Source organism: Anoplophora glabripennis, unplaced genomic scaffold, assembly GCF_000390285.2.
Source record: "Anoplophora glabripennis isolate ALB-LARVAE unplaced genomic scaffold, Agla_2.0 scaffold32, whole genome shotgun sequence".
NCBI lineage: Eukaryota > Metazoa > Arthropoda > Insecta > Coleoptera > Cerambycidae > Anoplophora > Anoplophora glabripennis.
In genome coordinates this window covers 2,072,110-2,089,639 of record NW_019416220.1, presented here as the reverse complement: position 1 = coordinate 2,089,639, position 17,530 = coordinate 2,072,110, and the positions used below count along the sequence as shown (strand labels likewise).

At 32.6% G+C, this 17,530-nt stretch overlaps 1 protein-coding gene across 3 annotated transcripts; it reads left to right on the top strand.

The window, feature by feature from the left end:
• Window positions 1–2,361: 2,361 nt before the first annotated feature.
• Window positions 2,362–17,530, top strand: LOC108906278. Of its 3 annotated transcripts, none has more exons than XM_018709496.1 (2): window positions 2,362–2,589; window positions 15,634–17,530. In XM_018709496.1, exons 1-2 carry the CDS (start codon window positions 2,544–2,546, stop codon window positions 16,833–16,835), a joined length of 1,248 nt encoding a protein of 415 aa, XP_018565012.1. In that variant the 5' UTR covers window positions 2,362–2,543; the 3' UTR covers window positions 16,836–17,530. The 3 variants fall into 3 exon arrangements, with proteins under 3 accessions (XP_018565012.1, XP_018565013.1, XP_018565014.1); XM_018709497.1 differs by lacking the exon at window positions 2,362–2,589 and adding an exon at window positions 13,123–13,324; XM_018709498.1 differs by lacking the exon at window positions 2,362–2,589 and adding an exon at window positions 15,482–15,575.

Here is a 17,530-nt window from a genome sequence, read left to right as displayed (position 1 = left end):
ATAATATCAACTAAAAATTCTTAGTATTTTTAGTATTAGCACTGTCTTAAATATTAAAATGGCAACAGTTTAACTAACCTTTTGGGATTACATAAAATGATTAAATATAAAGATGCTTTTGACAAAAAATAATTATGTACAAAAAAAACTAATTTCCAATAAAATTATTATATATTTTCATATATCCACAAGAACTAATCTCTAGTAACTATATCATAAGTATATTTAGTTTATGTCTACCCATTTCTGTTAAAGATTAATGAAAAATTATTTTCAACCCAGTTTCAAGTGAATATTTTTATTAGTGTATTAATATCAGAACTATTTCTGAAATTAACATAGTCTGCAAATTTAAATAACTATTGCAGGAATGTTTTAAATCATTACATAATCGTAGACTCTTAAAAGAGTAACATTTTTAGACATGTTAAGAAATCAAAAAAAAAATAAAATGTGGAATAATAATAAAATTAGATTAATTAGAACAATAATTGTAATTTGAATAAAACAAGTAATATGATTAGAATTTCTGAACAATTCTCAATGATTTAAATAAAATCGATACAGTTTTGGGATTACTTAAAATTATGAAATACAATCATGTTTTTAATACAAAAATAATTATGTACGAAAGAACGAATTTCCAATGCAATAATCTGTAGTATACATCATAAGTTTTTTTAAAATAGATGTCTTGATTGATTTTTGTTAAAGATGACTGATAAAATATTTTCAATTCAGTTTTAAATGAATATTTTTATTAATGTACTAATTAATATGTCTGCAAATTAGTTAATTTAAAAAAGTCTTGCACGAATATTTTAAATCATTACATAATAGTAGACTTTTAAAGGAATAAAATTTTTAGACATGTGCAGACACCAAAAGAAAAACGAAATAAAACGTGAAATAATAATAAAATTAGATTAATTAGAATAATAATTGCAATTTAAATGAAACAAATTTCTGAACCATTTTCGATGATTTAAATAAAATCGACACAGTTAACTAATTTGAACCTTTTGGGATTACTTAAAATTATGACGTGTTTTTATAAAAAAAAAGTATGAAAAAAACGAATTTCCAATGAAATAATCTCTAATAACTACATCATAAGTATCCTTAATTAAAGTTCCACTATTTTTGTTAAAAATGAATGATAAAATATTTTCAACTGTTTTAAAAGAATATTGTTATTAATGTATTAATTTCAGAACTACTTCTGACATATCTGCAAATTTGTTAATTTAAAAAAGTATTGCACGAATATTTTAAATCATTACATAATAGTAGACTTTTAAAGGAGTAAAATTTTTAGACATGATAAGAATCCAAAAATAAATGAAACAAAACGTGAAATAATAAAATTAGATTAATCAGAATATGATTTAAATAAAACCGACACAGTTAACTAATTTGAAACTTTTAGGATCACTTAAAATTATGGCATGTTTTTATAAAAAAAAATAATTAAGTACGAAAAAAAAACGAATTTCCAATGAAATAATCTCTAATAACTACATCATAAGTGTTCTTAATTAAAGTCTCAGTATTTTTGTTAAAGATGAATGATAAAATATTTTCAACTCAGTTTTAAATGAATATTTTTATTAATGCATTAATTTCAGAACTACTTCTGACATTAACATAGTGTCTGCAAATTTAAATAAGTATTGCACGAATATTTTAAATCATTACATAATCGTAGACTTTTAAAGAGCAAGGGATTCAATGTCAAAGTTCAGTGTTTCATGGCTTTGTTCATTGACATCTGATTTGAATGATTTAAATTTGTGTTAAAAATGTTATGGAATCGTTTGGCAATTTATCATTACATTGTTTGTTTCGGATAGGGGATAATTTAAGCAGAATAATTTTGCTGGAATTTCCCATAAGATATTTACAAGGTTCATTGTCATGAATAAAAAATAAGTTAAGAAGTTCAATGGAAAGTATAATTGAAGGTGTAACGGTTACAAGTTTAATGAATTTTGATGATTTTGAAAAGGAATAAGAGACCCGGAATGGTTAAAGGAAGAATTGAAAAAACACTCTCCGTTCTGATATAACCCTATTAGCGGTTTTCTAAGCACGATGGTTTCATTTTTATCTGAGAATGCAGTGCAGAAAGTCCCAACTCTAAATTGAGGACACAAACATATTATGTCGTGGTAATCTCACGTAACTACATATTACTTATGCGGCCGCATTTCCTTTGGTCTCCCTTTCTCCGCTTTCTTCGTTTTGCCACTACTTCGCGGACATGTAGGTCACTATCTCAATACTTTTACATCCTCGCTGGTAGCTTGGTCTGCGAATGCATTGGCTTGCACTTACAGTAAAGCTGTAAACTCTGCCGGAATCGGTACAACTCCTCTGTTGGACAACTCGAGGCCACTGCCAGTTCCACTCGTCTAGTGAGATTTCAGACTGTGTCGCGAACTTTTTCAATTTTACTTTTCACTTTGTGCTGTGAGTGACCTAAAGGCCTAATCATTGCTCTTCACCGACCTCAAAGGCCTCCCGGCCCTGCACCGTTTGCCATGCCCATGCGGTCCGATAATGGATTACTGTTTTCACAACCCCCGGGTAAGCCTCTTTCCACGCACTTTTCACTCCATTCTATACAACCATACTTCACTAAACAAATCCCCCTTAACCAAAAATTTATAACATAATCTTTAATCTTTACAAAAGTACCTTTAAAAACATACAAATTTTTCTCTTCCTCTCCAATATACATTACAAAACAACAAATCGAAAATAATTTCACTGCTCTTTCGAAAATATGGTTTATGGGTATTTCTCCCCTGAAACCTGTATCCCGAGAGCTAATCTGACTCTTTTCTCAAAATTTACGACAACATTTAAATTGTAGAGAACTTAGAAAACATGCATGGAAAGTTCTCATCTTCATGAAATTTTATTTCAAATTAAAAGAAAGCAATTTCTTCGAGCACCAACCGAACAAGCTATTTGTCCCTACAGTTGCAAATAGAAAGCTAATAATTTATACATAATTATTATATTATACACAATACCTATGCATGAAAAAATGTACATAGTTTTCTGGAAACCTGTTGGCGATCTAGCCGTCCATAAATGTCATATCTGAAAATATAAAGGACTTAAAAACAATATTTAAGCAAAGCTTTGTGTTCACCGAGTGCTTGTCCTCATTTCATTTACACGTTTGTATTTTTATCTGCCCTAAATGTAACTAAAATAACATTTTAATTTATAATTTGGTCCGACACAATTTACTTACGTTTCGATTAGTAACTTCGAAAGTCATTTTATTTACCATACGCGTGACACAATTTGCACGTTAAATTATTCCCATTTTACGTACAAGGTGGTCGGGAAAAAGTGAACATTTCGAATTTTTCAACGGAAAGATACGTCTGACCACCCGGTAGATGGAGAAAACAAGGTCAAGTGTACTAGCATCACGTGAACAGCTAATGAATGGATTTTATTGGGCGCTAGACGAGACTATGGCTGAAATTAAACTTTAATCATTGCTACTGTTCTGTCTGTCTTTGATTTGCAAAGGAAAAGACCGAAGAAAACTCAAGGTTCTCAGTAGGTGTTTGATATGCCTGACCTAGCACCACATATTTACTAAATTAATGCTGCATAAGTTTATCATAATTTCATGGTAAAATATCACTTTACCTACGATTTCACAAGCTAATAAGCCACTGTACAACTTTGCAAAAAAACGGTAATAAAATGACAACCACTAGCCAGTTTTAAATGCTTTTGTTGAGGGAAAAAATAGTTCGCAGAATATTAAATGTCGTATTCAATTAATAAAAGATAATTTTTTAATTTACAACAGGGTAAGCTGTAAATCTATAATCATTTTCAAGAAACTTGCGTAAACATTTTTAAATAGCATCGCAATTTTTTTTTTTTTACCGTAATGAGGTCGACGACTCCTACACATATAGCTACTTTATTTTAAAATAAATTTCTTATGCAGAAAACACTGCACTTTAATACGCTCATTTTTTGGCATCACGAATGATTTACGGATTATTTAGAAATATATGCACTCGGACTATTTAAAGATTTGGTGAAAGCGAAGTTCAGATAATAAAAATAATACAAGGTACCCAACGATAGCCCGTGAAAAATTAGGAAAATTTCTGTTGGTTCTGAAATTGTTTTTAGTTCTAGAAATACCAGATATTACTGAAAAAAATACATGGATTGTTGCATCAGTACGTAACTTTCCATTTTCTATATTCCAGAAGCTTCGAACGTCATGGCTGTTACAAATTTTCTCTGAATACTGAGGACACTAAGCAAACCGCGTGGCAAGTATTACCACAATTACACAGCGTGTTTCGACAATGCTGTTACGCATTTCTGTAACAGGCAATCCGAAAACGATTTAATCTCTAGAAAAATATATCAGGTATTAATTGTTAAACACTGGAAGAATAGGTACTAACTTTTCTAGTATGTTTCGAAAATGCTGTTACGCATTTCCGTGACAAACAATCTGAAAACGATTCAATCTCTAAATATGCAAAGTGCAACTTAAAAATATATCAGGTATTAATTGTTAAACACTGGAAAACTGGTACCTTTTCTGGCATGTTTCGAAAATGCTGTTACACATTTCTGTGACAGACAATCCGAAGATGATTTAGTCTCTAGATATGCAAGGTGCAACTTGAAAAATATATCAGATATTAATTTTTAAACACTGGAAAAATGTTAAAAATGTTAACTTTTCTAGCATGTTTCTAGATATGCAAAGTGCAAGTTGAAAATATATCAGGTATTAATTGTTAAACACTGGAAAAGTTGTAACTGTTGTAGCATGCTTCGAAAATGCTGTTACGCATTTCTGTGACAGACAATCCTAAAACGATTTAACCTCTAGATATGCAAGTTTCAACCTGAAAAATATATCAGGTAGTAATTGTTAAACACTAGAAAACTGGTAACTTTTCTAGCATGTTTCGGAAATGTTATTACGCATTTCTATGACAGACAATCCGAAAACAATTTAATCTCCAGACATGCAAGGGGCAACTTGAAAATATGTCAAGTATTAATTGTTAAATACTAGAAAATTGGTAACATTTCTAGTATGTTTCGAAAATGCTGTTACGCATTTCTGTGACAGACAATCCGAAGACGGATTGATCTCTACATATGCAAGGTACAACATGAAAAATATATCAGATATTAATTGTTAAACACTGGAAAACTGGTAACTTTTCTCAGTAACAATCCGAAGACGATTTAATCTCTAGATATTCAAGGTCCAACTTGAAAAATATGTCAGGTATTAATTGTTAAACACTAGAAAATTGGTAACATTTCTAGCATGTTTCGAAAATGCTGTTACGTATTTCTGTAACAGACAACCGCAGACGATTTAATTCCTAGATATACAAGGTGCAGCTTGAAAAATATATAAGGTATTAATTGTTAAACGCTAGAAAATTGGTAACTTTTCTAGCATGTTTCGAAAATGCTGTTACGCATTTCTATGACAGACAATCCAAAGACGACTTAATTTCTAGATATACAAGGTGCAACTTAAAAAATATGTCAGATATTAATTGTTATACACTGTTTAAATTGAATTTTTAAATGCATCTAAAAATTTAAGCAGAAATGGCTTGAGTATTACATTTTTCAAAACATTGGTACTTTTGCATTTCCAGATGTCAAAAAAAGCTGACTATGCTACCTAAAATTTTAATTGCATCGAACAAAATTCTACAGGTGTAAAAATAAATGTCGGAAATCAAGGATTTTTGGATCTAACTGATTAAGATCCAAAGAGTGACGTAGCCATGCTACGGTGGCTTCTGAATTATTTTCACGGTGTTTTTAAGCGAGATAAAATTAAATGAATTTTCTACGTGCTTTCGAAAAAAACTAGTAACATATGTTAGGTGCTATCTGGGACTTTATCCGGTATTTTCAATTACCTAAAGTGGATTACTACAGTATAAGTACCTTAACTGATAAAATATATTTACTTTTTATCATATTATGAAATATTTTTCTATTGTTATGTATTATCGACGTTATTTAATTTTTGATATAATCCAGTATATTATCATGGGGTACCCGAAAGGAGAAACAACGTAGACATTTTGTCTCAGATAAAGAACACTTACTAACAAACACCTAGTCATTATCGTTAGATGCTTATAATTTTTATCATCTCAAACAAAGGGTGGTCAAAACAAATATTTATATCTAAATATACACGTATCCTTTGTGACGTCACTTATAGATTAAAGAAAGTGGAAAACAACAAACACAAACAACAATGCGCATCTGAAAAATAGTGGGCTTAAGTATTTGAAATCGAAAATACGTTGCAATAAAATTCCGTGACCTGTTACTTTGCGACAAGAATAAATTAAAATAGTCGCAAATTTATTAAACCATGACCTTGCTTATAACAAGGATAATTCTAATTATACTCATTTGATATTAAATATGTATTGATTTGTACATGTTTTATATAGGGGTTAACGGTAGGTCAGATAATACTGCTCGAATATCAAAAAATTGTGTCATTGAATCCTGTAAGTTAAATTTAAAAAATAACTACTTATTTGCATTCATTCTTCGAGTAAAGATATTTGTTGTAGCAAATAAATGATTTGAGACAATATTCTGTTATCAGCAGTTGTCAGTTGTCACACAAAGAGAACATCGTATCGTATATCGACACAGACAGCACTGGTGTTAAAACTGCTATATAAATATTAATGAGGGCATTTTTAATCTTTATGAACTTTATTGCAGCATGCTTTTGAAGTATGTAGATCGTATTAATTTTCGGTATTTAATCGAATCCAATAAACCGTTTCCGGCGTGTCTTTATAAAATAAAGAAAATATTTTATAATACCTTTGGATTAATGTGTGCTTAGTGGTAAGAGGTCGACCTCAAAGCGACAAGGTTTGTCGTATTGTGACCTCATATTTGTTAGTTAATTTGTTTCCGGTAACGTTTCTTTACTACAAATAAAGATTTTACGAAAAAAGCTAACCTTGAAACTGAATCATATGTATCATACGGGATTAGTGACTTGTATTACGAAACATTTAAGTTATTTTAATAATATTTTACGTATCAGGTATTTCAGGAAACAAGTATTATGTCATACGGTTTAACTGAATACCATTTAATTCCTGTTTGACGAAATTCTCATCGTTGTTCTTTTTATCTAGAAAAAATCGTAGCAGATAAGTGTGTCATTTACATTATTAAATGTCTTATTCTAAACGGATTTTCCAGAATTGTCATACATTACATTAAACACGATCTGTCTCTACTAGCTTACAGCTGATTACAATTATCTCTAACACCCTATTTCTAAAATTAAAATACTTTTGTCACGTTTGAAAAGTTAGAAAAAGGTTAGAAATCTCGATCTTCAAATCAGAAGATCAATAAAAAATCGGTCGTGATTGGTGTAACTTTTCATGAGATTCTATTCACCCAATCAGCCATAGCATTATCTCGAGCGTAGATGCAACGGTTTGTCATTGTTCATTGTCAACGAATCATTAATATTGGTGACGTCAAGATTTAGGAATTTTTCGTTACCAGTCACGTGTCTTGTTGAAGGTTCTGTATGAAACCTATGAGCATTGTAAAATCTGTTTAAATATGTTTGAGTTATTTTGCAACTTATATACGGGATGATTCACTTAAGGATGCTCACCAGAAAAATCTCGGAAATGATGTCGACCAACGATAAGCGCTCTTGAATGATAACAATAGTTTTCTTTCAAATTTCATCATCCATTTTTTCTTATTTGAATAACTGTTAATAATAGAAGCTTTAAATTTGCAGGTATTACTTAAATTATCATCTTGCATGGATTAGTGCTATCAGAATTTTGTATAAAAGCTATTATTGTCCGATTTAATTGTTTCTGTTTTCAGACAGAGCTTAAAGGAATATATTAGGTTACATAACCTTTTAAATTATATTCAGTTACCAAACCCTACTTTTTATTTATTTATTAATTAGAGGTTTTTTTATTTAAAAACTGACTACGCCACTGAATTTTAAATGTGGTCTGTCTGTACCAAATTTCAAGAAAAAATGTTCAGTGATCAATGTAAAATAAATACTAAAAGTTTATCATTCTCGTTCGTATACTGAGTAAACAACATAAATAAATTTAATACACAATTAAAACATTGAGCAACGTTCTTAAAAGAGGAGTTCGAAATTAAACAATATTTTTTTATTTTAATCGATGAAGTAATGATAATTACGAACGTACAAATAATTATTTAAGCCGTGCACACATATTAAAGGATATTTCAATAATCTTATAATTTGGAACTGCTTTTATGATTCCACAGGTTGTTTACCTCGTTTAGGCAGAACGGAATTGATAAAATCTTTAATATTAATTTTACAAGCAACGAATATAGTAGAACCTCGATAATCCGAATGAAGGTAATCCTAACACCCCACTAATCCGAACGACTAAAACCTGAATCTGACTGTCACACAATCCGAATATAACCCGATAATTCGAACTTTTGGTAACCCTTCGGTCCCAATCAGTTCGGGTTATCGAGGTTGGTTGTATTACACATTTAATAAGTTTCGAGTCATATCGGACAACACAATCTTTGCGCAATTGACCATGACGTATGTTGTCTTGTAAGTGTTGTGAAACTTTTTTGTAATTTACTTCACACCGTGACAGTGGACGTTCTTTATTAATCACCCTGTATATTTCTATATTAAAAAAAACATATTTTTACACGTTCTATAAACATGGTTGTCCATTTTCTGTTGAGCAAAGGTAATAGAACGTTGTTGGTTAAGTAGTTAAGTGGACTTGAAGAATAGATTTCAAAATCTGCTATTATGCATATTTATTGACCCTTAAGAGACGATACCTCTGTATATTCTGTGAGTTATATTTTAGCAACAAATTGTGAGCGAAAAAAACTTGAATATGGCCCACTTCTGTACTCCTTATAATATTGAGGTTATTTTGGTATCGGATCGTCACGCTCGGCGATATAACAGGACCCATGTTATGAATAATCATGGTTTTTGCTCCGTTTCTGGGCATATATTTTACAAACATTTTTCTTCAAAGAAAAATGATTAGTTAATCGATAGGGACCATATTGTTTCGATAGAAGTATGCTATTACGTATCCTGATTGGTTTTTACTTGTCGTAATGAAGATAAAATATTTCGAAACATAACTAAAAAATAATGGATTATTGATTAAGTTTACACAATAATTTATAATTGTGCTACGCACATTTTACATAAAAAGATAAGAATGTACAAAGGAATGCTAATCAGTTTTTCTTCACTTCTAGATTTTATACATTTATCTGTCCCATGATATTATCGGTTATTGTTTACATAAGTGACAAGGGGTAGCTTGGAAACACGTTTCGTATTTACGACTAAGCAATTTATTGTTTTACATGCATTGTTTAAATTTATCTAATATGGTGAAATCGATATCGGTAAACAAAGACAATGATAAATGAATATACATCCGCAAATTGAATATTGAAAAATGAAATATGCCTACGCCTATGATTCCCGTTTAGTTAATAGGTATTTCATTAGCACTAGACAGGGTACGAAGAGATTCAGAAAATTCAGTTAGCACGTTCTTCAGTAAACGGTTTAACTGTTTTTTTATTCGCTAACAGTATAAAATGGCATAATATTATTATACCGACAAATTGGAATTTTAATTTAAAAAAGAATTAATGCCGACTAACAAGTTATAAATTAGTGATAGTAATGGGAACTTTCTTACAGCTTTCTCTAGAGTTAAAACGCAAAACATTTTGAATCGATAGAGAAAAAGTAGGTTCTTAATATAGAAGACAAGTGAGCGGTTCAACTCAATAGTTCAGAGTCAGAGCTAATACATCCGTTTTATTCTAATAATAGAACAAGCACTGATAACATCACCTTTACTAAATGATGATGTAAAATCATTCCACATTTTTTTTCTTATTTGCCAATTTTAAAATACTGTAGGCGTAGTACCGTTATAATTTATTTAAATGCGTAAATTTCTCAAGTACATTGCTCTGTTGTTGATAGAAATAATTACTGTCCAAAAATCTTACCCACTTAACGTTTTTTGCTTTCAACTAAAGTTGAAAGGAATACAAATACGTTCGTCGGTTTAGATTTTTAAATATGCGATATTAACCGTTGTTGAACATTATTTTTTACTCCACAATCGCAATACTGTACGGCTATCTTTAAACCATGAACTTTACAATTGTAAATATGTTATTAATCTTAATGCACAAACCCTAACCTATGTCAACATAATATAATATTATGTTATTGCCATTATTTTTAGTTTAATGGCTGGCTGCATGGCAGTATCATTTTGAAATGGTTTTATTTTTCTCCGATAAGTTCAAAAAACAATAATTTAAAGCCGATTTGAACTACGAAGTCCCAGATCGATACGTCTGGCTTCTATTTCGTTTCTTCTCATTACCGTGGTCGACTAGCGGTTACCTAACATAAATGAATATTAAACCTCATTTTAACTGACCTACTTCTAAATAAAAATGTCTAACCTTAAGGTTAAAAACACACTTTTAACGAAATATTGCGTATTACAAATACGTATTCGCAATAAACATATTACCTGAATTATTTATCAGCGTCATCTAGAAAATAACAAAATTAAAAATGCCGCGACAAAAGGAGGCACCAGGAAATAATCGGGGGTGACTGATACCGTCATACTCAAATCACACAAAGAACCTTGATAAGCTGCATTTGCAGATAATAAGGGAATTCTTTATCTCTTCAAGTAGTTAAATGTTCCAGAAACTACGCTTCCTTTGAACCGGACTTAAAAATAAATTAACGAAAAATTTGCAGAAACAAATGTATACTATGAAACAGACGTTACAATTTACAAATTACTTTTTACTCGTTTTTTGTTTATTGATGTTGTTTATGCAAATAACGTACTTATAAGTAGAGTTTGTCACTTTGGTGCGTAAATAAAACGACGCAGTAATGGTACCTGCGAAATTTCCAAGGTTGCTAGATTGGGCGGTATTCCGCCATTTGGGCTCTTCTCAAAGCAGACAGGCGCCCAATTTCCCTTTTGGCGACCGATTTGTGCTAGTTTATATTTTCTTTTTACTCAAATTGTGCAACTTTACAGGAAAATGTTGATTAGGTACTCTCTAACGTCGCATTCTTCATTCAACCTTTTGTTTAATTAGCAGACGTATGTGGTAGTAGTATAATTATATGCTTAGTTAATTTTGAATTTTATATTAATAATGAGGTAATGAGGAATGCTTCTTACAATTCAAATTTAGGTAAACTACTTTTCTGTTCAAGATGTTCAAGTCATTATTAAAAATAAGTGTACAGGACGTCTATTTCCATTTATGAATAAAATCCTTGCAACTCTTTTTTTCATATTGAAGAAGTTTTATGAATAACTGTCCTTATATACAAAAAAAAATTAGATCCTGTAGTCTCTGTGAATGTGAAAAATGGTGTGACATCTAAAAATGGCCGATTTACTAAGGTACACATTCAGCTAATGTGATGTATATGAAAAATATTTTTCGACCCTTTGGAATCAAAAAACCATAAAATGTAAAGTACTACTTGACTTATGACAGTCTGAGCTACATGTGTGAAGATAACCATCAAATATTTTGAACCCTCTGATTTTTTTCTAGATTTGTGCCTTCAAAAAGATATAGCCTCCACAGGAGGATAGATAAACAGATAGTTTTTGAGATAACTTGGCGAAATTTTATTCGCAAATCTGGCAATTCGGTGCGTTTCATTTAATGCATGTTTAGTGTCTTTTAGGCGTTCGTAGGAGCCACATTTAAATAAACTAAAAACGGCCTTCTTGCTCGAGCTATACCCAACATGTCTAAACCGTTTTCCTGATTTACGCTATGACGGAACAGTAATAAAATGTCATGTTTGCAAAACGATTTTGTTGGGCTGGAGTTCAATCAGTATAAAATACATTGAAAGTCAAATACATAAAAGAAATCGACTGTTAGATCTGATTTAATATTAAATCGTTTTGAAGTTATGCAATAAAAACTGTGTTCTGAGTTTCCCCTTCAAGGGGCCGCCACTGACAAAACCTCTACTAAGATTTACATCATATTTCGACATGTTTTAAACAATCTCAAATTTTGAGCACTTATTTCGATAACACCTTGTATAACCTAATAATATTTCGATTATTTTGACAGAAATATGTACCTAAGTGACTTACACCGAAGCTGTCTCAATCGTATAGCATAATAGTGAAACTAGGGGTAATACACGATTGAACTCACGCGGAAAAAAATATGGATGACTATAGACGAAACTAGAAATAGGAAATATAATAAAACCAGGCAAGTTGCAAAATATGTTGCAATTTTCACTGATAAACGTACCTATTAGAGGATGTTAAAGTTCACCTTTCAACAAACGCGAACAAACCTTGCTCCAAAAAAAGAAAAACATTTATTCAGTCGAATTATGTCTGGACAAAAACCGTCTATGTTTCTAATATCCATAGTGTTCGTGATAGTGTGAAATATGTATTTACATGGCTTAATCAGCTTCCTATTGACGTAACTGATATTGCATGTACGCTGCAACAAAGGGAAGTCTAAGAAAATTCGATTTGGGTAACGGAATAAAATGAATTTCAGAATTAAAAACCCCTTAGTACGGCCGTGACCGTCAGTGGAGAGCTTAATTAAAATATCTTTATTATTAATAACAAACAAAGCGCGGTTGTTTACGTGTAGGTTATTTTTTTTATTTGTTTAAGACGCAATTTTATCATAAGAGTGTTTTCGAATTTGGCATGATTATCGGAGGGGACAAAGACAAAATTTATTACGCAATATGGTGAACGTGAAAATGGGCCAAATTGAAATTTAAAAAGCCTAGGCGATTAGTATTTTCTTACATAAGAATAAGAATTTAACCTGTCCCTGCTCTGATTGGTGAGTCACTGAGGGTGTTGTCCTCTGTCTTTCCCCACCGACGGCTGTGATCAACACGCGGGTCGCGGCAGCCGCCCGCGTCGCGTAATCTTCGACGAGTCCGCGAGTCCAAAGCCTGCTAGTTAATTCAGGCAAGCCGCGCTGCTAGGCGTTCAGTCATTGCTAAAACGTTTGTTGATCGAGACGTGTATAAGTGCTCTCTGCTATTGTTGTGATTATTGTTGACATTATTTTGTTTTGAGGCAGTGTTAATACTTGCGAGCTATTAAGATTTCTACAATAACGTCAACACATTTAGTTGGTAAGTCTAGATTTTTTTTTCGAAAAAAAAAAAAAAGTTTGCCGTTGTCGCGATCTTGTGTTATGATCCGATTGTTACGGTGTATGAGTTTAGGTGACAGATATGCTCTAATAATATTTTAAACATCATATTGGCGCCTATAATACAGTTAGATCGTTCTAAATTATTCATAACAATTGTTCGATTGGCGTTAGCGTTGCGCAAGTTGTCATAATAAACCATATTTTTATGCTAAACTTATTTACCTACAACGTGCTGTTTTTCAGAGTTCAAATTCCTAGAAAGAATTTATTGACACGACACAAAATATATTGTAATTCGTCTGATTAACACTGGCAAATGATGCAATACTAGTTAATTAATTTGTGGTAATTATCAATTCCGTTTCCTGAAATATCGCATCGTAGTCGATGAGTAAGTAAACTGATTCATAGAAATATTAATATCGAATACTTCCAAAACCTTCCATACGCCTTCTAAAAACTTCGTAATTTTATTATCCACGTATTTATTTAAAAGTTGAGATGTAATAGTAAGGATTTTCCTTAAACCGTTCGTCATTCTAATTCCTTGTACCTTGTGTTTATCGAGATATTTGTAACTGGGACTCGATTGGCACAGACCAATGGTCAATTAGGTTGATGTGTGATACTATTAAGAACGTAGAGGTTATAGAACAAAGAAATACAAGTTTAACTGTTAATCCGAGGATGTTTTTGTCATTTTGCATGTTCTTGGTAACATTATGTAACGATGTGTATCGTTGAGCGTCCAAGATGTAGCCTCAATATTATTGTCCAGCATTCTTGAACTGATATTCTAGTAGCCTACTTCCAGGTCTCATTAACAACTGCTCCATGCTTTACTAATACTTAAGTATACACAAGTACTTTTCATTGTTTTAATATCGGGTAGAAAGGATGATTCACACGTAGCAATTAGGAAAACCCAGTACCGCACCAAACAAAGAATTCTAGAAAATAATCCAAAAATATTTTGGCTTCTAGTTTTTTCGAAATACGTTCTGACTGGCTACAAATTGCGATATTGATTCTTTAGTCGTTGTAGACCCGGTCTTTTGGTTTTGACTTTTGAGGAACGAGACATGTGCCCGGTCTGTATAGCATTTCAATTTACTCTAATTGACGTAGGAGATAATGTAATGCCTGCAACCTTTTAGTTTCTCGATTATAATCATTGTTCCGGAACCGTAATATAGTTGCGTAATAAAAGCAAGTACGTGTCTTACAGCAACATTTAAAATGGGCTTATCATGGACAATAAAATTGAAAATAGCATAATGCGTAGGTGTTGGTAATACTTAATCTAGTGTATCTCGTATGGTTTACACGCTATTACTTAAAAATAAATTAAATGTGCGCTGACAAATATTTGAACGCCGAGTTCTGTTCTATATAGATTTGCCATTACGAAATTATGTAAGCGAAGACTTTGACCTCATTTCTCTTTGATTGTAAAGAGGTAGCGGTTTATAATGAAATAATCTTGATAAACTTTTGTTTTATATCGCAATTTGTTTTCAAGCAGATTTGGCGACGTATTTACTGACGTGTCATATATATTAAACGCAATTTCGATTTAACCTATAATTAGACGCATTTGTAGAATGACAAAAATACTACGTGGTTCCTTTGTGTCTAATTATGTATTTTTTTTGTTCCTAAAATTGATATTTGTTTACATTGTTGAGATTGAAGCAAATCTTTTCGGTAAATTTCGTGAAAATCTATTAATATCTACCTTCCTATTGCGTATTATGATTATGAATGCCATGCACTAGTTTACGGACACTTTTCGAGAAGTGACGATTAGTCAGCTTTTCACTAGCTACACGTGTTAGATACAAAGTAGAAAAGGACAAGCACTTAGGACCGCGAAAACGTGCTAGGGCTTTGGCACGTGTTCGATATCACGTTGCTCAAACTGTTGTCATTGAAATCGAACGAATGAAATGATTTAATTGACGAAATTCATCTTTATTGAAACCGAGTGGCCGTTGCAATTGTAAGACATAAGCTTAGTTTGTAAAAAAAATATTTCCGTACATTACTGGGAGGTGGAAAGGTGGGGGGGGGGGGGATGTTGGTGGTCCCCCTTCCCTGAACAATTTCATAGGATTCGTAGGCTCGCCTTTAGTTTTAATACAGGACTTGAAAGATTTATATATCAGTTTTTTTATTGTTAAACTTTAACAAAATTGTGAATCCATATTTTTGATGTTGTTGATTTGGTATTTCTGGAATTTTCTCCCATTATACGAGATATCTAATTGTTTTTGTTTGTTTCAGATGTCATAAAACAACATATAATGGTTGCCGAATTTGTGGGCCGTGGACAAAGTGGTTCTCCCGTAAACGGTGAAATCCCGCATTTGAATTCTAATATGCCAGCCACTCACGGCCGAGAGATGTTACCTGCTTCAGTCACACCAGGAGAGGATTATAACATGAATTACAATATGCCGAACGTCAAACACAAGGAATTATTTTCCACCCGCAAACAGAGGGAATTTACGCCCGATAACAAGAAGGATGACAGTTATTGGGATCGACGTCGTAGAAACAACGAAGCAGCTAAAAGATCAAGGGAAAAAAGAAGGTTTAACGACATGGTGTTGGAACAACGCGTGGTGGAACTTACGAAGGAAAATGCTATTTTAAAGGCTCAGTTAGAAGCCATAAAGGAAGAGTATGGGATCTGTGGTGAGAATGTCGTCTGCGTGGAAAAGGTTCTTGCGAACTTACCAACCAACGAACAGGTGCTCAGTTTATCCAAGAGACAGAAAATAGCCCATCCCCCAGCCCCATTACTGTTTGGTCCTCAGAGCCCCATCCCGACCCCAGTAATACACCAACCAACCATGGGATCTCCATCACCACAACCCTTGCCACACGCACACAATATGCTGCATCCTCCACCGTCACACGTGGAACCTCCTTACAGAGAACATTCTGAATACCATCCCTACCCATTCACATACCATCCAACGATGCACTACGACTCAAACAATGCACTGAATCTATCCCGATCTCGCTCCAGGGTTCAATCCCCCTTTGAGGTTTCCAGTAACTCAGGCGATGAAAGCGCACCGGTTGCCCTCACGACGAACGAAGCCAATAACAGTTTACCATTAAAATTAAGACATAAGTCCCATCTTGGCGACAAAGACGCCGCAAGTGCATTACTTTCCTTACAGAACATCAAACAAGAACCTGGACCTCGCGCTAGCCCCCCATGGGATGGCGAAGGTTCCAGCGATGAGCGTGATTCCGGCATCTCCTTAGGCGCTGAATGGTCCGCCGCGGCCACTGCAGCAGCAACGCTTCAGACTCTCCACAAGCAATCCCAGCTTCAAGCCATGCAGGAAGCTGCGGACGGCGACACAGCCGCCAAACACAGACTGCACTCAGAAATCGTCAGACTTTCTTCAGAAGTCGAACATCTAAAGTCCATGATGAACCGTAAAGACAAGCCAATATCGCAGCATTAGTTTAGGAAATGTGTCTGATGTGATGAAGTGGTTGCAGAAAGGGGCCACTGTTTTTGTGATTGATTCTCATTATGGAGATTGGACATATCATGCTCCGATGGGGCATATTTATTATATTGATAGGTATTTATTATTATTAGTTAAGAATTGACTTGAAGGATATTTCAACCGCACAATTACCTACCGCTTTCATTTGCCAATCAATATATTCCTATGATTATGTTTATCCTTATTTACAAATAATTTAATTGCGTATTATTGGCGCTTTTATTAGCTATGACTTAATATACATTGTTATCAAACCTGTATACTGTACTGTGTACTGTATGTATCATCACAGCTGATTTCTCTTTGTCGACTTATCATAGGGATTAACGTACCTTTTATTCTTAGCTGAAATATGTGTGATTTTTGTAAACTATTTATCTTTATGTATAAAATGTATGTATTTTTGTTATTTACCGGGCATAGCCGGTTAATATTATCTCATTATTGTATATTTATAAATATCTATTGTAAGACTTATGCTGGACCTTACCTCAAAGCTACATAATTTGTTTTGTTAAATGATGTAAAATGTATGAATCTGTCCAGCATAAAATATGCATATTATAAAAAATATCGATATTTTCATATTACCGATTCATGTATCCTAATTATGTATTAAAATAATAAATATTTGCATCGTTTTTCAA